The sequence below is a fragment of the Lathamus discolor genome, chromosome 13 (assembly GCF_037157495.1).
Source record: "Lathamus discolor isolate bLatDis1 chromosome 13, bLatDis1.hap1, whole genome shotgun sequence".
Classification (NCBI taxonomy): domain Eukaryota; kingdom Metazoa; phylum Chordata; class Aves; order Psittaciformes; family Psittacidae; genus Lathamus; species Lathamus discolor.
Genome location: NC_088896.1, coordinates 5,953,200 through 5,973,457, shown reverse-complemented (window position 1 = coordinate 5,973,457; position 20,258 = coordinate 5,953,200). Strand labels below are relative to the sequence as shown.

The 20,258-nt window shown below is 52.3% G+C and overlaps 2 protein-coding genes and 1 long non-coding RNA gene across 8 annotated transcripts in view; 1 reads left to right on the top strand and 2 right to left on the bottom strand.

Annotated features, from left to right (window-relative positions):
- TMEM94 (transmembrane protein 94) overlaps positions 1-14,252 on the top strand; it is a 50,930-nt gene extending 36,678 nt beyond the window's left edge. For 3 of the 4 annotated variants that reach the window (XM_065693488.1, XM_065693487.1, XM_065693485.1), the window contains 15 exons: positions 1,198-1,415; positions 2,608-2,789; positions 2,960-3,098; positions 3,718-3,833; positions 4,515-4,614; positions 6,011-6,119; positions 6,654-6,843; positions 7,399-7,476; positions 7,844-7,929; positions 8,500-8,581; positions 8,953-9,107; positions 9,420-9,514; positions 10,454-10,547; positions 10,789-10,959; positions 11,707-14,252. In XM_065693488.1, the coding sequence (XP_065549560.1) occupies positions 1,198-1,415; positions 2,608-2,789; positions 2,960-3,098; positions 3,718-3,833; positions 4,515-4,614; positions 6,011-6,119; positions 6,654-6,843; positions 7,399-7,476; positions 7,844-7,929; positions 8,500-8,581; positions 8,953-9,107; positions 9,420-9,514; positions 10,454-10,547; positions 10,789-10,959; positions 11,707-11,779 (1,888 nt within the window). In that variant the 3' untranslated portion in view covers positions 11,780-14,252. The remainder of the gene's footprint in view (positions 1-1,197; positions 1,416-2,607; positions 2,790-2,959; positions 3,099-3,717; positions 3,834-4,514; positions 4,615-6,010; positions 6,120-6,653; positions 6,844-7,398; positions 7,477-7,843; positions 7,930-8,499; positions 8,582-8,952; positions 9,108-9,419; positions 9,515-10,453; positions 10,548-10,788; positions 10,960-11,706) is intronic. The other variant, XM_065693486.1, reaches the window with a different exon arrangement.
- On the bottom strand, positions 5-9,737 carry LOC136021354 (uncharacterized). 3 transcript variants are annotated; one of them, XR_010615740.1, is made up of 4 exons: positions 9,706-9,737; positions 8,490-8,573; positions 3,897-3,974; positions 5-3,454 (listed from the first exon to the last, which is right to left on the bottom strand). It is a non-coding gene; the product is annotated as an uncharacterized LOC136021354 (long non-coding RNA). The 3 variants fall into 3 exon arrangements; XR_010615739.1 differs by lacking the exon at positions 5-3,454 and having other exon boundaries at positions 3,461-3,974; XR_010615738.1 differs by lacking the exons at positions 5-3,454; positions 3,897-3,974 and adding an exon at positions 4,313-4,553.
- A 671-nt stretch (positions 14,253-14,923) lies between the features above and the next one.
- CASKIN2 (CASK interacting protein 2) overlaps positions 14,924-20,258 on the bottom strand; it is a 32,168-nt gene continuing 26,833 nt past the window's right edge. Inside the window, exons 19-21 of the mRNA XM_065693484.1 lie at positions 18,004-20,142; positions 17,593-17,902; positions 14,924-17,246 (exon numbers count right to left, since the gene is read on the bottom strand). Coding sequence (XP_065549556.1) covers positions 17,150-17,246; positions 17,593-17,902; positions 18,004-20,142 — 2,546 coding nt within the window. The 3' untranslated portion in view covers positions 14,924-17,149. The remainder of the gene's footprint in view (positions 17,247-17,592; positions 17,903-18,003; positions 20,143-20,258) is intronic.

Below are 20,258 nucleotides of genomic sequence, written 5' to 3'. Positions count from 1 at the left end.
GTGCAACTGCAGAGGGAACCAGATCATCCTTTGCTAGTATTCCCTTTTCTGGTGTTCATTAAGCTATTTAATAGAAGCTTCAAGCAGGTTATGAACAGGAGCCTTGTAATTAATAATAATGAATTGTTGAAATTACAGTAACATAAGAGATCAGCAACAAGCAATCTGTTGGGCTAAGAGACTTACTGTATCTGTTAACACATTAGCCACTTCTAGGTGGCTTCTATTATGTAGTAGGACCATGAATTATTATCAGGTCATGTGCTGGTGGTAGATAATTTTTGTTGTTGTTCAAGACAAGTGCCTTGTCTTACACCAAATACAAAGTGATCAGTTCTACCTGCTGCTGCCAGCTTCAAGCCAGTCCACCACAACGCAGCACACCCTTTTAGTCCTGCTGCAGGATCTGGCAGTGTCTGTTGTATTCACATATATAGGCTAAATTTCTGTTCCCACTAGCAGAGCAGAGATGCTTAGTTTCATTGACCAGCAGCACATTATTCTTCTTCCAAGTCTGCTTATCCTTAAGTGTCAGAAAACTCCCACTGGTCCTTTTTGGAATATCATCTTAGAAGCCAATAAAAGATCCCACGTATAATCTGTTTCATTTGTGATTTCAACTTAGAGAAGGAACTTTACACTATTCCAGTGACTGAATATTAACTAAATGGAGACTTCACCTACAGCTCTTGGGACCCAAATCTGAAAGGGGATGGGACAGAAGTCTGTTGCTGTAACTATCTCTGCAATAGATACCGTTGTCAGAGTTGTCAGTTCCTCCCCTGGTGTTAGTCTCCCTACAGATAAATTCTCTCTGATGTGTTAAGCTCCTGCTGTCATGCAGTGAACTTCTTGGAGTCATCTGGCAGCCATATAGAGCATATTCTGTTAATAAATGTATTCAAAGAGCACTGTGTTCATACTCATCAATCTGTCTGATGAGCAAACAGAAACGTTCACCACTGCCCCTGCTGGAATATGTGTTCTTGTTGTCCTAGTTTGTTGTTTCTAGTGCCTGTAGCTTAGAAAATGAAGAAACTCTAAGGAAAGGCTTTTTTAGAGCCTCTCATCACTCCTCATGGAATACATTTTTCCAAATACCCAGCTGTTGATTTGTACATTGAACTGCAGTGTCCATTGTCAGAAATAAAGCATATTTATGCTTAACTCTGTCTGGCTTTTCTCTATTCCACATAGGAAGAAGGTGTTGGATTTCTACCAACGAGCTTGCCTCTCAGGATACTGTTCTGCCTTTGCATACAAGCCAATGCATTGTGCCTTGTCCTCCCAGCTCAATGGCAAGTGCATAGAACTGGTGCAAGTCCCTGGGCAGAATGCGATCTTCACGTGCTGTGATCTCCCTGGGACAACCCCCATCAAGCAGAGCAGTCGGAGGAATAGCTGGAGCTCAGATGGTACGTGTCCTCTGTGCTGTCTATAATAAATACTGCTGCTGGGCTAGGTGCTTGCTCTCTGATCAGTCTAGCACTGTAAGAACATTGTTATTCAGAGCAGCAGATGGAAATTGAGAGCTAAGGGTTTCTGAAGGAGATGCATTTCCAGAGGAAGTAAGGATGTAACAGCTGGTAGGTATGTTTCTAGTTAAGTTACAGCAAAATTCTTCTACTTGAGGGAAGTCTGTTTCTTAAAGCAGGCAACTCAGAGTCAAGATTTCTGGTATTTCAATACTTGGTTTGCTATTTGTCTGATCCTATGGAAATCACATATGTTGGGTTTTTCCAAGGAATTCCATGCATGGTGGTATGTGACTAGTCTCCCCTGATTTTGTTGCTGTGCTGGAGGAATGGATTCTCACCAGATGGGTCGTCCATCTCCCTCAGAACTGTAAAGGGACTGAGAAATAAGCACATAACTCCATTTTCTTTTGGAAAAGCAATCCTAATCTCCTTCTGCCTTGGTCTCCCATTCTGTAACATATGAATTATGGGATTCCCAAGTGCTGGGAGGCAGTTGCGAGTGAGTGTTTTCAGCACACTCTGCAGTCCCACCTGTGGCAAGCTTTGCAACTGTGTGAAGAGTTGTATTATTTTCCTTGTGCTGCATCCAGCTCCCATTCACCACAAGCTGAGCTGGTGATGGTGAAGGAACCCTGTCAAAAAACCTTTGCAGGCTCTTTGAGAGCATCTGCAATGTCATTGGAGGGAATATGCTCCAGTTCCTTTGTATCAGCCCCTTGTACTCTGATGCCACCCTGTGTCTAGCTAGACTGCCCCTGTTGTTTAAGCACAATTTAATGTGTTTAAAATGCCATGTGAACATTACACAGCACAAATCCTTTACCTTTCTGCCCCGGTTCTTTGTGACTGATTCCTGTCTTCTGTTTTGTCTTTTTCCCTTCCATGCTCATTGTTTCGTGCTTGTATTCTTGGTCACACGTGGGGATGTCCTGATACCACTTCTGTGACTGGGTATGCTGGGACAAATGGATGTATCTTCATCTTTCCTCCTGTGTGTGTATCTGCATGTTTCTGGGTACTGTGTCTTTGGGTGTTATCTGGGTGGCCTCTCCCACCATTTGTACTTTGTGTGATGCACATGTGGCCCCTCATGTCTCAATGTGATTGCGTGTTGTTTGCATGCCTGAAGAAGGGATTGGGGAAGTGATGGAGAAGGAAGACTGTATCCAGGCTCTGAGCGGACAGATCTTCATGGGAATGGTCTCATCTCAGTATCAGGCCCGGCTTGACATTGTCCGCCTCATTGATGGATTGGTCAATGCCTGCATCCGTTTTGTCTACTTCTCCCTAGAAGATGAGCTCAAAAGCAAGGTAAGCTGCCTCTGCTGAACCCTGAACTTGCATGTCCCCCAGCTGGCAGACTGGAGAGTCCATACCAGTGCAATCTAAGGTTAATCTGATTCAGCTAATGAGTCCAGAAGGTACCAGTATGGCACTGGTCTGCACCACTCTGGCACTAAAATCTGTCTGCTCATCTGCAGGTGTTTGCTGAGAAGATGGGTTTGGAGACTGGCTGGAATTGCCACATCTCTTTAACACCTAATGGTGATGTGCCTGGCTCAGAGATCCCTCCCTCTAGCCCCAGCCATGCTGGATCTCTGCACGATGACCTACACCAGGGTGAGAGAACCGTGCCTAAGCCACTTTGAATGTTTCCTGGATGATTCTTTTAAACCCATTCCTAGGTTCCTGTGTCCTCAGCAGCTACCTGAGCCTTCAGAGTTTTGAGCACAAAACTGGATGGGCCCGAGGTGTGTGTGTGTGTGTGTATGTGAGAGAGTGCCTTACATTTACAGCCTTTCTACCCAGGCAGCACTACAGTTGTTGGAAGCAGACATCCTTCTGCCATGATTTTACAACTGCTCATTAGTGCTTTTGGTTCTTGCTGGGGCCCTGCTCAAGCCACTGAGGGTCTGTTGCCTGTGCATTTTGCTTTCTTCTTACTTCAGCTGGGATTTCTTTACTCTTTTCTTCCTCTAGAAGAGATAGAGGAGAACAGATAAACTACTGTATCTCAAAAGAGTAGAGCCTGGGCTCACATCTCTACCTCTGAGCAGATTAGTCATCTAAAAATACTGCATTTTAGATGACTGAGTGGGATCTAAGTGTTGCTAACCCAGAAAATCAGACCTCACATTTCCTATCTTCTGCAGTGCCACGTGAATACACCATGTGGGTGGCACAGTGGTGGCAGAGGCAGGGTTGTGCTGATTGTTTATGCTGCTGCTTTCTGCTCCAGTTTCTCGAGATGATGTGGAAGGGCTTCTGCTGATGGAAGAGGAGGGGCACTCAGATCTCATCAGCTTCCAGCCAACAGACAGTGATATCCCCAGCTTCCTGGAGGACTGTAACAGGGTGAGGCCCCCTTTCCCTGCACACCTTGTACTGTTGTTATGGTCATCAGTATCACCTCCTTACTTCTAGAGGGAATTCCTCTTCAAAGCAGATTAGCTGGTTTGCACTGTGACTCCTGATCTCCAGCTTCCTATCTGGAACCTGAGAAGTTGAGGGTTTTCTCAGTTAATCACTTTTACTGAACAGGGGTTTTTGGAGTTTAGGAATGGAGATGACCACACACATAATAGCCTTGAAAGCCACATCTCAATCCATTTGTGTCCCCTTCCCATGTGCTGGGCAGGCAGTGGGAACATCCCCACGTTCTGTGCAGACAGAAGCTGTCTTTCCTCCAGCTATAAGCCATGGCTTGTGCTGCCCAGTAGCCAGGTTGGGACAAGCTTTTCCTGTGCCATACAGAACTCAGACATGAAATAGAGCGAGTTGCTGGGAGGCAGCACATAGTCTCTGACGAGTTTCTCCACACAGGTAACAAGACCTTAGAAAACGTTGAGCACAGGTTTATCATGCTGATCTTACAACCCCTGAAGGCAGGCACAGCATGTCTGTGCGGGCTTTGTACAGTGGCTTGGGACAGCCAGCTTCTGTCTTCAGGGGCAGCAGTTTGAAGTTACAGTTCCTTCTGCAATGCCTCTCCCTAATACACTCACTCCCCTGCTTAGTCTCTTCTTTCTTTTCCAGGCCAAACTCCCCAGGGGGATCCACCAGGTGAGACCTCACCTGCAGAACATAGACAATGTGCCTTTGCTGGTGCCCCTCTTCACAGACTGCACCCCAGAGAGTAAGTGGCACAAAGCCTGGGTCTGCCCTACTCCTGCCCATGAATACCTTCCCCATCATTTGCTCTGGCTCATCTGGGTGTGGACAAGGGGAAGGGAAGGGGATACAGCCCAGAAATCTAGAAGGACATTTTGCTATTAAAACCCCTCTATTTGTACCTGTGGGAAGCCAGGTGTTAACTTCATTTCAGTGATTGTTTCTTAGCTACAGAATTGGGCTAACAACTGCTCCTTTCAATTTGCATTCTTCAGACACACTAAAGCAAGCATCCAAAATACTGCTGCCTTCTATTAAATAAGCATTGGCAGTGTGCTAGAAGACTCTGACCTCTGCTCACAGCCCTCACTGCCCATACAGAACTTGGAAATCACTTCCCAAAATGATTTTCCTCTTGCAGTGGCTGTTTAAACCTTTTGCTTTGCAGAGCTTTTGATTACAGGGACCAGAAAGAACACATTTCTTACCTCTGAGAGATACCATTTTATCTAAGAGATGGGCTGAGTGCTCAGCTGGCCAATTCCTGTCTACAGGTATTGGAACTAAAGTGTAAGTTCCAAGCATCATTAGGTGTTTTAGATACTTCTGGGCACAGTTTACAGAGTGGCAGTGAGACCTGGGTACAGCCCAGCCTGTCTAACCACTCAGTGCCCAGGAGATTGCCTCTCTTTCAGCAGAAGTGGCAGTTTCCTGCTCCATCTAACCCTTGCAGTGCTGCAGATAAGGGTGCACCAGTCTTTAGCTAAGCTGTTTGCATAGGAGTCTGCTGAAGGTGGGTTTGGGTTTGGTTTGTTTCTTGTTTTCTTTTTTTCCTGGAGCATTCTAGAAGATCCATCCACACGCAGAGCACTGTGCATAAAGCCCCAGAAGAAAACGCACATCAAACAGCAGCTTTGATTTAGAGGCCCCAGGAGGGTGTTGATAAAGAGATTGATGTAGAGGTAGTGGTGGCAGTGCAGTAACAGCAGCTGGCTCCGTGTATGGCTAAGCATGGCACTGCTTTTGGAGTAGTTTGTTGTATTCCCTCTGTTCCTTTAGACTTAGGACAGTAGGGATGTGCTGTTGAGCACATTTTAAAGTTGTAGATTTATTTTAGGTTTTAATTATTTAGGTTTATTTAATGTTCTGCTAAACCTACAGCTCTGGTCTGAAAGAGATGTGCTAAAGATGCAAATCTCTGGGTGATAATTCTGGCAATCACAGCTTAATTCCTGCCTCCTGCAATTAATCAGCTGTGTACTTAGACTGTAGATCTCATTGTACACGAGTGATGAATATCAGTCGGGGGAACTTGAAAAGCTCTGACTGCTTGTCATCCAACCTGGGAGGGGTGTATGAAGCACTGCATCTGTGAGCATGATGAGATAACACACTAGGTTTCTCCTTCTGTCCCTTTACAGCCATGTGTGAGATGATCAAGATCATGCAGGAGTATGGGGAGGTGACTTGCTGCCTGGGAAGCTCTGCCAACCTGCGGAATAGCTGCCTCTTCCTGCAAAGTGATATCAGGTAGGACAGGATCCAAACTCCTCCTGCTGTCTTTACCTTATGCTTAGCAAGTGCCCAGCTGTGGGTCACACTAGATCTCTGGGTTGTGCAAGGGAAAGCTCACAACTGCTGTCCATTATGAACTGCATTTGTCTCCATAAGAAGATCTGGGTGGTACTAGATGGGATGATTACCTAGATCCCTAGACACACAGGTATTTCTCTCCATCTTTGAAGGGAAGATGCTGAACTATTGTGCACCAAGTGGCATTACAGATGCTTCTTATTGGGTGAAAGAGTGGAAATGCCCCTTTGGGTTAGCCGATTTGTTAACCTTCAAACACCAAAACCCCAAACATGTTCATTATTTCTCTGGGAATTACAGAAAGTCGAGGAAACTTGATCCTAAATTCATGTCACAGCTGAGGACTTCCCTGCCAGCAAGGTAGATAGAGGTGGCATAGCACAGCACAACTGTACAAGCTGGACTGCATTGGAACATAGGTTCTTCTCTGGGATGAGGACTTTCCCTAATGCTCCTGTGTTGTGCTTGCAGTATAGCGCTGGACCCTCTCTACCCATCTCGTTGCTCCTGGGAGACATTTGGCTATGCCACCAGCACCGCCATGACTCATGTATCTGATGAGCTCACCCCTCTGCAGCTCTCAGGGCAACTCAACAGCCTGCCTTGCTCCATGTCCTTCCGCCAGGAGGAGAGTACCAGCATCATCAGGCTCATAGAACAGGTAAGCCGGGCACATGCCCTCTCTAACACTCACCCCTCTTCCTGCAGCTCACAGAGAGCAAAGCCGGGAGCTCATGTGAGCACTCTTATGGAGTTACCCTCAGTAAGCTGCCAGCATTAGCTTTGCTTCTGTTTCCTGTCCTTTGTTCAGGAAGCACAACAGATACACTCTTCCTGCCTGGCTCTACCAGTCCAAGGTGTAGGGGATGGTTTGGGAATGATGCTTTGTGGCCTCAGAACATGAACACTGTTCAGTCGGATAAAGTAGAAGCTTGCAGAGATCCCTAGCCAGACACCAGTGCAGTGCTGGGGAGAAGTGGTACTCTAGAAAAGCCAGGAGGTTTAAACTTAACCCTTGTGTAAATTATGCCTTCCCTTCACTACCTCTACATGTACGCCAGAGACCTTCCCCTGTTGCTTACAGTGGGTCCAGATCCTCTCCCCTCCCACTTCCCCTGCAGGCCCCATGTTCTGCCCCTGCCTGCCAGTAATTGCTCTTGGCTGATAACTGCTCCCATCACAGCAAAGGGCTCTAAGGGCTTGTGCTTCCTTCCAGGCCAGGCATGCAACCTATGGGATCCGCAAGTGTTTCCTCTTCCTGCTTCAGTGCCAGCTGACCTTGGTTGTCATTCAGGTGAGTCCTGGCTTGGCTGGGGACAGCATTTAGCTCAGAGGACAGGAGTGCTAGCATGGATGTGGGTGGCTGCAGCAGGGCAAGTAAGGAAAGTAGACTTTAGTCAGGTTTACACGGTATCTTTGGGGAAGGTACAGACAGACTATGTGATCTTGGCTGCATTGCCCCTTCTCTCTGATGCTCCTACAGGGGTTTCTTTTCAAACCCTTTTTCCCTGGGGAAAAGCATCCCCAGCAGCCTGAAGCATGTGTAGTGGCAGCCTGGTTACCAGCTCATCCCAGTGTTTTGTGGGAGGACAGTGGCATCTTGGATGACAGGACTGTCCTAGCACTGCTCACGCTCTTCACTGTGGGTTGTTCCTGTGCAGTTCCTCTCCTGCCTGGTGCAGCTGCCCCCCATCCTCAGTACCACAGACATCGTGTGGCTCTCCTGTTTCTGCTACCCACTGCTCAGGTGAGTCTGTCAGGGTGGAATCTCCTGCCTCCCACCCACAGGATGCACAGACCAGTGCCCCAGCCTCACTGCATCCATGGGAAAAGGAAGCTGACATCAGCCATGGCATGATAGGAAAGCTGGAAGGATTATTCCAAACACCTGCTTTAACAAGGCACTTGGGAACATAGAGATAGGAGCATTTATGTACTGCTGTGTTAGCCCTGCCCTGCTGTCTGAGAGCTGCTACTATCTTGTGGCTTGAACCTCCAGCTGAAAATCATGATCATATCTTAGTATTATTAATCCTGATACTACTGCACTGATTGTAGGGTGATGGAGAGCCTTGTGAGTCAGGCAGAGGTCAAAGTACCATGGGTGATACATTCCGTATCACACATTTGGAGATTACCTCCTTGTTTGCACCTGACCTAACACCTTTTGTAGCATATGCTTAAGGCAGTGGCCAGGTGAGTGCTAATGCTTCAAGCAGCCTGAGGAGGTTATTTGGGTTCAAATGTTAAACAGTCAAAAAAGAAAAGTTCTGGTGCCTGAACTTGCTACTGAGACACTTAACTTACCTTTCTGCAGCATCTCACTCCTGGGCAAGCCTCCCCATAGCTCCATCATGACCATGGCAACAGGAAAAAACTTGACTTCCATTCCTAAAAAGGTAGGTGATCCGTCAGATTAGAACAGTTCACGTGTTTTTGCCTTCTGCTTTATCCCACTGTTTATGCATAGCTGAGGCCCTGTGCCTTCCCAGCTCGCTTGGGAAGTCGATCCATGGCGTGAGCCATGCTATCCAAAAGTCTGGCATGGACAGGGATTGGAACTAAATGATCTTAAGGTCCTTTCCAACCCTAACTATTCTATGATTCTGTGACAGGAAGGGAATCCCATAGTGCCAGTGTGCCCACAAGGCAGCATCCCGCCTGTACTACAGCTTGTCTTTTGCAGCCACTGGTCCCCCGATGGCTGATGCAGGGGAGGCTGGGCCAGTGACATGCCCACATCATCCTCCTGCCTCTCCCTTATTTACAGACTCAGCACTACTTCCTGTTCTGCTTCCTGCTGAAATTCAGCCTGACCATCTGCTCCTGCCTCATCTGCTTCGGGTTCACCCTGCATGAGTCCTGCAGAGGGGTGAACACTACCAGCCTCAATCTCACAGCCTGTTCCTCCATCATGCTGCACAGGTGAGAACTGAGCCTGGCACACACCTCCCTCACCCTGCAGGGGCTGTTGCTCTTGCCCTTCCCAGGAAGGACTGATTCCCCTCTAACAAGCTTCAGACTCTTGCATGACCCAGCTATAGTGGCTATAAAGAGGATGGGGTGCTTTCCCCATAGCCTTGGTAACTGCATCTGCTCACTGTTGCCTCCTGGTACAAGGACAGCCTGACTCCAAGCTCACTCTTAGTTCTCTCAGCAGGGCCATGGCCTTGGTGGGCACAGGTCAGATAGTAAGTCCCCACTGTTGACATCTTCCTGTATCCTGTCATTTACTAGCAATGCTGATGGTGCTCCTGACTGGTTTGGGACGTTTTCCAATGCTCTTCTTGTAGCCCAGAAGCTCACAGCTGGTCTCGTTGTCTTACACACAGGTAAATCTCTGTTCCCCAGCCCCCATTACCCACTCTGGGAGGAAACTTGCCCCCTGCACCAGAGTACAAGCTCCCTGGTAGAAGCAGACATTGCAGTGATCTCTCAGCACAGCCATAAAGCCCTTGTCTTTCTAAACATTGCCCTCCCAGATAGGGCAGCACCTTCAGAGCTGATTCTGCTTCTTACCAACCTGATAAAGTACTGACTCCTTTTCAGTTTCACCAGAAGAGCAGCATCCTTCTGCTAGAAGCCTTTTTAAACCCTGAGGAGGGGTGGGAGCCAGCTACTGGCTGATCCTCACCACCTGCACAGCATTGCCTGGCAGAGAAGGTCCAGCTGATCTCTGAATACCTTAAAGGGTCTCTGCTCCCTTTCCACCACATCATAGGGTTTTGTGCCCTGGTGCCTGGCAGAGTATTGCTGTGCAGGTTGTCCAGGCCAACAGAAACACCTCCTGGTTTGGGAGGCAGCCTTACTTTAGAGAGATGTAGTGTGCATGACTGTTAATGTCCTTCAGGCCACTGAGGCAGGTGGGAAATGCTGTTTAGAAGAGCCCAAGCAAAAGATGAGCAAATATTCTTGGGCTCTGGCTAAATACCCATCTCTGGGCTGGAGCTTTCTGCTGGTGCAGGCCTGCAGTGACCCAAAAACAAGGGCACATCCCCTGCTCCCTCATTGTGGTCCTTTGCCTGATCTTTCGTGGCACGCAGGCTGCAGACCAACCTCGGCACCCCCACAGTGAGTGATCCTGTGCAGTACTACTGCTGCACTCCTCCCACCCTGCGTATCTTGGAATTGCTGTGGGGAGTCTGCTCTGAAAGGACCTTGAGTGAATGGTTGGTTTCAGGGGCATAAAGCCCTTTGAGTTTATAGCTATTGGTGTATATTGTAAAGTATGTGTGTGATGCTACATAACCCCCTTCCCTCTGTCCCCACAGTGTTCATATCCATCACCCATGTCCATCGCACCAAGCCATTGTGGAAGAAGAGCCCCCTCTCCAACCGGTGGTGGACGCTCACTGTGGCTGTTGTGTGAGTATCCCCAGGCCCTGTTGGGGCACTCCAGGATGCTGGAGGAAGGAGGGCTCTAGATCTGCTCCAGCACCACTTTGCTGGTGCTGAGGAAAACGACAGTACACGGTGATTGTTCTGCGCTGAATTGGTGAACTGTTGTGAACTCAGGAGTGTAACATCTGGGCCTGAACCTCGATGTACAGGTCCTGTGAAGGCTGTTAGCTCTGCTGAGATGTGCTATGTCTCTTTATGATCTTAGATTGCTTGGGCAAGTGGCACAGACTGTGCTGGACCTGAAACTCTGGGAAAACCTGAGTTCTTCATTGACCTTTAAGCACGTCTCCATCTCACCGGTCTCATGGCTCCTGGGTTTTCTTTCCTTGGTCCTTGTGGTTATCATCAACGAGATTGTCAAGCTGCATGAAATCAGGTATGGGGATAGTAGGGAAGATGGGGAGAAAGGGTTGGAGCCTCACTCCAGCCTGGCCTTGAGCTGCAGAGAAATGCTGCACAGGGAAGAGGGTGGGGAATGAAAAGGAAAAGATGATTGCATTGTGTAAATCACCTGGCCATTGTGTGCAAGCTCCTGTTCCACCTCTCGGGGAGGAAAGAGGGTCAGGGAAGGGCAGTGGCAGTGATTGGGAGCAGGAAGGGAGACCAAAATCTCCTTATCTCAAACCAATGAGAGGGACACAGACAAGGTCTGTGGAATACCGGTATGGAACTGGAGAGGGCTGTTCTCTCCATCTCGTCCCACGAGGACAGAGAGGCATTGAATCACAGCAGAGGAAATACGTCCTCACACAGTGCCTGGACTGTGGGACTCATTTTCACAGGAAGAGGCTGAAGCCAAGAATTTAGGAGCAGGCAAAGTGACTTGGTTGTTCTTCCTAGCACAGGGAGCAGCAGAGCTGGGAGTTAACGCTAATGAGCATTGAGTCAGGAAATGGGCTGGTGAGGAAAAACAGTGGGGATTGAGAGAACCCTGATGGGGACAGAGCTCCTCTCTCTGTTCCTGGGAAGGCTTTTCGGACCTTTCTCTGCTTTCCCTGGAGATGGGACTTGGCTGGATGGGATAGGACCGAGATGGGTTGCTCTCTGGATGCAGCTCCCCTCTTATGGTACTACAGGGCCCAAGTCCATATGCTGACTCCCTTCTTTCTTCTGCCTTCTCCAGGGTCCGAGTCCGTTACCAGAAGAGGCAGAAGTTGCAGTTTGAAACAAAGCTGGGGATGAATTCTCCATTTTAACCACTCTGAGCTTGAGTTCCCAGGAGCCAGGGCCACACAGCCACAGCCTGCACTGAGAGTGGCTGCTCCAAAGGCTCCGGGAGCTTTCCCTCACACATGCAAACCAGACAGCTCCCTGCAAAACTACATCAGCACCTTCCAGGGGCCCCAGGCAGGGCACTGCTAGCAGGATCCCCCAGGTATGCAGCCCTTCCCCAGCCTGCTTGGGCACTCCCAAGGGAGCCTGCAAGCTCCAGTGGCTGTTAAGGCTGCTCTTCCTTTATTTATTTATTACTAGAGGTTTCTGTTAGTAGCATGGTGATGCTGAAATGAAGTGACTCCTTCCTTCTGTGTGAGCAGATGGGTTTCTTGGAGCTGGCAGGGTAATCTGGGGCCAGCATAGGGCTGCTGGAGCAAGAGATGTCTATGGAAACCCATTTTGGTTTTCCATCTCCGCGTGCTCTTCTGGATGATGTGTACATGTCCTCACCCACCTCCCTGTGTCCTGGGGCAAAGAAGCCCTCCCTCTTGCAGCTTCAGGAGCGCTGGGTGCCAGGTGTGGACTGGAGCTCACATTCCCAACGGGACACGGGGAAGGGTCTCTGGCAGGGTGCTGGGAAAGCCTCTGCCATGGCCAGGCTGTGCCAGGCCTGCCCTCTAGCGTTGTTGCTGTAGCCATATGCCGGCTGTTGAGTGCTTCAAGGCAGGGCTTTAAGAAAAGCTGCCCACATTTGACCCTAGTGATCTGGTGAGGAGGGAGGCTGTGAGGGCAGCTCTGGCGGCCTGCAGGGGGTCAGCATGGCTCAGCTTCCTCCAGCCCCGTTGAACCAGCTCTTATCTGCTTTAGCAAGCCCCAGAGCAGTTTATAACCATCATCCTTCTTGTGATTCACAGTGCTGGTTTGCTTCAGTAAAATGGCTGCTTGAGAAGGCCACAGCTAGAGAGAAAACCTGAGCCCTGCCTATCCTGCCTTGGAGGGAGGGGGATGTCTTTCCAGGCAGGAGATCTGCATCTTGCAGCTGTGGCTAATATGGAGCTGGTGGGCACCTTCTTTCCCAGTTCTGGCACTGTGCTGCATCCCCTACTTGCTCTTCAAGGCACAGGGAAACATCCCTCATCATATCTTTCTGTGATAGGGGTTGGAGGTCTCCCCCTCCATGCTGCTGCCCTCAGACCTGTTCCCTGTTTTTCTGGAGGTCTGTTCTTCATTTCACTGGGAGAAGCCTCTTCCTGAGGGCTGCTGCAAACCGTAGTTTGCCCCAGCATGGCACACATGCTCTTTAACTCCAGACAGACCCCAGTTATACTGGGAACACTGGTGCCATTGTGGGTTGACAGTTGAGGGCCACACGAGCACACAGATTTGGCTGCCAGACTTGTTTCAGCCCATGGAGATACTGACTCTCTTCCTAGTGCTAAAGCTGGTAGATCCTGGCACTGGTTTTGCTCCCACTATTAACACTACAGTCTAGAGCTGATACTTCTTCTTTGGCTAACAAATGGCTGCTGGTTCTTCCCTGGCAGGGAGGGAGCTGACTGGGATCCCCCAAGCTCTGTCCTGCTGCTCCACTTTGTCTTCCTTACATTTCAGCATAACCAGAGAGCATGCACACTACTGTGTGTCTCTAAGCAATACCCTTCTCCCTGCTGTGGATCTGGTAGGAGAGCAAAGGGGGGGTACAGCCAGCCTCTAAGCTCTGGGGACATAGAGGATGCTGGAGGGGGCTGTTGGGGTGGTGAGAGGCTTGGACCCTGTTCCTGTGGTTGGAGAGAGGATGTTTACGTTCCATGCTGCTGGCAGGGCTGCATGGGATAGGAAGGCAGCAGCTCATGCTTCCATGCTGCTCTCCTGCAGTACAGCAGCACCAGGCCACCCCTGCTTGCAGAGGGGGTCTGCTCAGCTCTGCCAGCCAGGCTGAACTCTGGTTTCACTCCTCTGGGGCCTGCAGAGCTCCTGGCTCGGGGAGAACAAGCTGCATCGTTCTCAGGCTCACTGAACTCACTGAATGCCAGCTCTGGATCTGCGACCCTGGCACCTGAGAGATCAGCTTTGCTTCCATATGCCAGGCTCAGCTCAGATGCAGTCTCCTCTATGGCCAGGCTGAGCTGGAGTCAGAGCCACCACCAAGCTGCTCCCTGCAGAACAACCCCTCCAACCCTTAGCTCTTGCCCTGTGCCACTGTTGTAGGTGATAACAGGCAGCAGATACTGGTGCTTCCTCCTGTCTACACCTTCCTCTAGGGGAGGCACCTCTATGGTTTCCTTCTCTGGGTGATCACAAATGTTTTCCTGCACCCTCCTTCCCCTGTTAGACTTGGAGGGAGCCAAGGCCTATGAATGAAGCCTTTTGGATGGAATTGCCAATGCCCCCCTTCCCTCCGCCACTGAGGTACCTGAGGGTCAGGGTACGCGGCTTCAGAAAGAAGTTTCCTACATCAGAATGTTTTTAAATGGTGTATATTTTATATTAAAATTTTTGGGATGTATGTACAAATATTTGATTTGTATTAAAACTTGTAAATTGTATTCAAAAAACCCAGGCAAGAACGAGTTTGCACCCAGCAAAGCAAGGAGGCAGAAGTGTGTATGACTGCTCTAGAGTTACCTGTTGTAGGGACACAGCCTGAGGGAGCTGGATGCTCCTGAGACCTGATCCTGGCACTTTCTGCTCAGCTTTAGGCAAATGGGCCCAGCTCTGAATGCCTCTTCCTGCAGAGCAACAGTCACTTACCTCATGGTTTCCTGGATCCCAGGCACTGCCTTGGCTGGTGGCACAGTGTGAAGCCCTGTGGATGGAAGGTTGGGATGAGCTGGAACAGGCACTGGGAGCACTGGAGAGCAGCGGTGTGGTGAGATGGGGCAGCCTGGGCTTCCTGTTCTGAAGAAAGCAGGACCTGATGGCACTGTGGCTTACTCCTTGGGTGGCTGAGGCTTTAGATGCGTCCAGAGCAGGGCAGGGGAAGGTCATGTTGGTCCCTGCACTCCCACCATGGTGGTAAGACCCCAGCTGAACACTAACCTTGCTGGAGGTAACAGTGGGACTCTTACCAGGGGAGATACCAGAGGAAACCCCAGTCTTAAACTCTCCAAGCTCAGGATGAAGCTGATCCTCAATGAACTTCAGAGTAGGTGCGATTTGACATGAAGGACACAATTAGGCAGAACTATCAAAAGGGTAAAATATGCCCCACTGTTTAATAGCATTTAATCTTACTGCATGTTAGTGGAAAACAAAACACATGATTAACACAAACAGAGCAGATGGTTTAGAATCTGTTGTCAGTCTGGTGATTACACGGGCTATTTTTTCCCCTCACTGCCTTGCTGCATGGAGCAGCTGGGGTCAGTTAGTCCCACTTGCAGTGTACATAACTTACACACGATACAGTAGCTTCAAAATAGAGATCTAGAGCTTCAAAAATAGGCATTCTTCTGCAAAATCAAATGGTTCAATTCCCTTATTGACAACGAGAGCAGCGTGGTGCTGCCCTCAGGTGGCTCAGACAGCAACAGCTCCACCCCAGTGTCCTCTTATCCCTGACCCTAGAGTCCAAGGCTTGCAGTTCGGGTTAGTAAATATATAGAATAAATCACATTTAAAATATATACATTGGCCTTTAGAAAAAACCCCACGCACATTTACAGTTTATCAACACTGGAAAAAGAAAGAACTGGGCTTGTCCCAGGTTGACTCGAGTAAAAATCAGTTTCAAAAGGTTTCCACAAACCTTCTCATAAAGTGCCACTGGTTGTAAGCTATTTACAACCAGTCGGGTCTGTGGTGTAGCACTCGCCTGTCACATACGGGCATTTAAATACATCAGTCAGAGCAACCAACTAGCCAGGAGAGAGGGGTCTCATCCACCTCCAACTGACCTCAAGTCCCAGCCAATGAGAGGGTTTCTGTTTTTCCAAAGGGATTTTTTTGTCCTTGCTCCTGCTTTCCAGCAGTTAAACCCCTCAGGAATGTCCAGGCAGGCTCTGCTCTCTGCAAGGGGACAAGGGGCTGCACAGTCCAATGCAGTCTCAACTCCCAAAAGGATTAGGAAGCAACTGCCTCTTGAGCCACCTTCTCCCATTCCAGTTTGGTTTTGTGTCAGTGATTATTTTAGAAGAAGGGGGATATGTAGATTATTCTTTTCCCTTTGTCAGGAATTTCTGTAGCAAATGGCACTTGAGTACAATCTTAGCTTCCCTTCTGGTGCTCGGATGCTTTCACTTGCTTGGCATGCCGAGCGCAAGCCAAGTTCAGGGCTCTTGGACATATTTAGACATGCACTACTGAACAGATCCCGCTGGAGAAATCCGTCTTCCAGCGATGCCGCCGTTCCTCCCGCTTGGATGCGGGGAGCTACTGCTGCTGCTCCCTGACCACATCCAGCCTGCACGCACGGTAGCTGCTGCTGAGCTGAATGCACCCAGTGCCCATGGGGTCACCTCTCCTGCTGTGAGGAAGTGTCCCGAACACTGCTCCTGTTCAGCAATGCTCCCAGGGGAGATAGTGCCAGCAGGGAGGGGAGTGGGAAAAGGGACTGATTTCTCCCCAAATAAAGGATAGAGAGGGGAAAAATATCGGGAAAAAAGCACTAACCACACTGTTACTTCCCCCTGGGAGCACCAGGGTGCTGGTTTCATAGGCACAGTGCCTGCAGAGGGCAGCTCCGTTTAGCAGCATGATCCAAAAGCACAAGCCTTCGGCTCTGCCATCACCATCCTCCTCGCTCTGGGCAAGGGGCAGCCAGAACTCCACATCCAGCAGGGCCGTGGCGGAGCATCCACTGCTTCCCATGCTCGAGGGCCGCGAGGGTCCCGCAGGAGGGATTGCCATCCCCTTGGATTACACGCTGCCTGACGCTGATGCGTTTGGAAAAGCAGCAAAGCAGAAAAGGTTCCTTCTCGCTCCGCGAGCTGCCAAACTGCGACAAACCCCGTCTCCTTTGAGCTGCTGTCAGGCCCTGCCGGGGTGGGATCTGCTCAGTGAACAGCCAGCCCAGTGCTGGCTGCCCGGGGAGGTTTCTCTGCTGACACATTGTTGGCAGGGGATAAATAATAAGAGGCAGGACTCAACAATGCAGCGGGGAAACAGAAAGGTCCCTTGTGGAGGCTCCTCGGCTTCTCCGTGGCCTCCAGGACCCCGTGTGCAGCCCCTCGGGGCTCTCCTCCCGCTGCCAGTCTGGTGGGAAATGCCTGACCCCCTCGGAAGCGAGCCCGCAGCCGCACTGGCACGTGTGATACGGAGCCAGGGTGAGCAAGGAGGGGCAGCAGCATTCCCAGCGCAGTGCGAAGTGTGGGGATGAGGCGGCTGGAGAGACCTGGAGGCACCTCAGTGCTGGATCCGCTCTTCCCCATCACAAGGGAGCAGCCGGAGGCAGGGAGGGGAAGGAGGGAGCCTCAGTCCAGCATTGCATCCAGCTGGTCGGCCAGGTCATCAAACATATTGCTGATGTCTTCCAGGATGTTCTTGGCTGAGTGCACGGCACCAGGGTGGCTGGGGAGGAAAGGGAGAGAGGTCAAAACACCGCCCAAAGGCTTTGGGTGCTGATGGGGAAGGGTTGGCCATGCTGGACCCGATGGCACATCCCTTGTACATCCTTCACCTGCCATCCCCAGGGGCTTCCGATGGACCCGACTGTACATCCCTTGTACATGTACATCCTTCACCTGCCATCCTCAGGGGCTTCCGATGGACCCGACGGTACATCCCTTGTACATGTACATCCTTCACCTGCCATCCCCAGGGGCTTCCGATGGACCCGACGGTACATCCCTTGTACATGTACATCCCTCCACCTTGCCCTCACTGGGGGCTTCCCAATCCCTAGCATCTCCCTCACCTCTCCACCTCCTCCTTTGTGATCTTCATCTCTGCCACCTGCAGCGTGGCAGCCAGGGTGCAGTTGGTCTGCTCCAGCCGCTGCTGCGCCAGCTGCCCCGGGGCCGATGCCGATGGCTTCACCAACACCTTGCTGCCCGCCTCCAGCGCCCCAGCACCGGCCAGGGACCCGATCACATCCGGCACTGCCTCAGTGCCCACCCAAGGAGCCACGGCGTGGCGGGAGGGCTGCAGGACCTGCTGGTAGATGGTCTTGGGCCCGGAGAACACGAGCTTGGTGGATGCCACCGAGGTGTGCTTGGCGGGGACATCTGCAAAGGAAGGGGACTCGTGGCACACATCCTCCTCATCTCCTGTACCAACCCAGGAGGAAGCACCCCTGTCCCACTCCCACCTCTCATGGCCCACATACCTGAAGCAGGCGTCCTCACCACAGCAGTGCCGAGCAGCTCCGTGGGGCTGGGGGCTTTGGTGGGGCTCGGTGCCTTCTTGATCCCCTTCTCCAGAGACAAGATGCTTTTCTCTATCTCGGCAATCCTGAACTCCACGCTGTCATCATCGAACGCATCCCCAGCCAGCCCAGCCCGTGGTGCCGGCGCGCTGGGACCGGCGATGCTCACCGCCTGCGCCTGGGCGTACTGGGGCATACTGGGGCTGGTGGGTGCCTCGGCCTGCCCGGCCATGCTGAACGCCTTCAGCACCGCCTGCAGCGGCTCCCGCTCCCGGAACCGGGGCCGGCGTTTCACTGTGTCCGACTCGGTGAGGTTGAACTCCAGCACCGGCGGCTCCTTGGTGACGGCGGGGGCCACCACCGGCTCCTTCCCAGCGGAGCAGGGGGACTCCGCTGGCTGGGAGCCGGGCTCTGTGTCCGCCACGGCTGCATCAGCCTTGGGGTGCCCGGTGGGCTTTGGCCGCTGTTTGATGGTCAAGTTGCCTTCCTCTGCAAAGGGGATGCACTCGCTGGAGCTGTTCTGGGAGGACGAGGAGGACACCTCTGGCTTGGCCTCCTCCTCCGTGTCCGAGCAGGCGTCCTCCCGCCCTCCCTGTGCAACCCCCTCCGTCATGGGAGCGCTGGGCTCGCTGAATGTCCGTCTCCGTGGCTTGCTGCTCTCAAAGGGGTCCCTGCCAGCGTCGGAAAGCACAGTGCTGCTGCTGTCCCCGCCGTTATAGGGCTCGCCATCCACATCTCCCCTGGGGACACAGTCCTGAGCCACGTGCAGTGGCTTTGGGGCCAGGAGAGGCTTGGGCGGACTTGGTGTCCCCTCCAGCGCAGCCGCCAGGCTCTTCACTGTCCTGCTGCGGCCGCTGTCACCCGCATCGGGCACGTCCTGGGGGGCTGCGGGCTGCCGCTGGGGCTCGGGGGGCTGCTCGCTGTCTGCGAGGGCGCTGGACACGGAGCTGAGGCGCTTGGGAGGCGGCGGGGGGGGACCCTTGCGCTTGGCCCGGATGGCGAAGGACTGGCTGCGGGTCACCTTGGTCTCTGCCTGCGCACAGGAACGGGGCATCTGGCTGCGCCCCGGCCGCCGCGTCAGGGTGGCGTAGGAGCCCAGCGTGCTGGTGGGAGCCCCGTCCTCCTCCTCGTGCTCCCCGTCCGACAGCGCGTAGCGGTTCAGGCTGTGCGAGCGCTTCTTGTGCTTGAAGCCTTCGCCCCCGTTGTGCTGCTCCCCTTGCGGCCAAGCACCGGGGGCTGCCCCTGCGGTGGGACACGTGGAGGGCGGCTCCGTGGGGCCGCACTGGCTGTGCAGGTAGGAGAAGGCTTTTTGGGCTGATGTCTGCAGGCTGCTCTTCTGGCCCGAGGAGAAGGGATGCACCAGGGTCTTGGGCTGCTCCGCTCCAAGGAGGGAAGGGACCGTTGGGGACTTCAATGAGACGTGCGGGTACATGAAGACATACGGGGCTGTCGCCTTGCTGGGTGTCTGGGGAGGAGTACAGGGGGTGACCGCCGGTGTCCCGGTGCCTTTCTGAGCCGCCGGCCGGGTGTACTGCTCCGTGCCCTCGGGCAGGTTCCTCTCCTTGAGCGGGCTGCCCCCGCCACCGTTGGCAAAGCCATTGAGCCCCTCGGGGGAGACGAGCTTCCCATAGGGCTCAGGACCGGGCAGCCCCGGCAGGCTGGCCGGGCTCTCCTTGCTGCGGGGGGGTGCGCAGGACTGCCCACTGCTGCTGCTGCTGCTCTCGCCGCTGCCCAGGCTCTCCTGCGAGGGGCTGGAGAGGTGCCGGGACAGGACGTGGTCCTGCGAGTGCCCCGAGCCCCGCGAGCGCACCCCGATGCTCTCCTGGCTCCGGGACATGCCCTGGCTGCTCTTGATGCCGAGGGTGTCGTGGCAGCTGTTGGACATGGCTGTCTGCAGCTCGTAGCTGAGCTCACTGTCCTGGAAGGTCGTCATTTTGGGGGTGTGCGGGGACTGGCACTCGCCGTTCTCCAGTGACTCGATGGTGACGATGTCCAGGGCACCGGGCACTTTGCGCCTCGCCAGGGTCGCTTCTGCTTGGTTGAGGCTTTTGCGCAGGTCTCGGAGCTTCTTGACGGCCAACATGATCTTCTTCTGGTGGCCTGCGGGAAGGTTGCAATGGGAAAGGGCTGTTGGGTCGGTTCTGGCTCCTGTGGCCTTTGTTTCCTGGCCAAGAGGAGTCACGGTCACACCACAAACAGGGGCAAAGGCCTCCGGG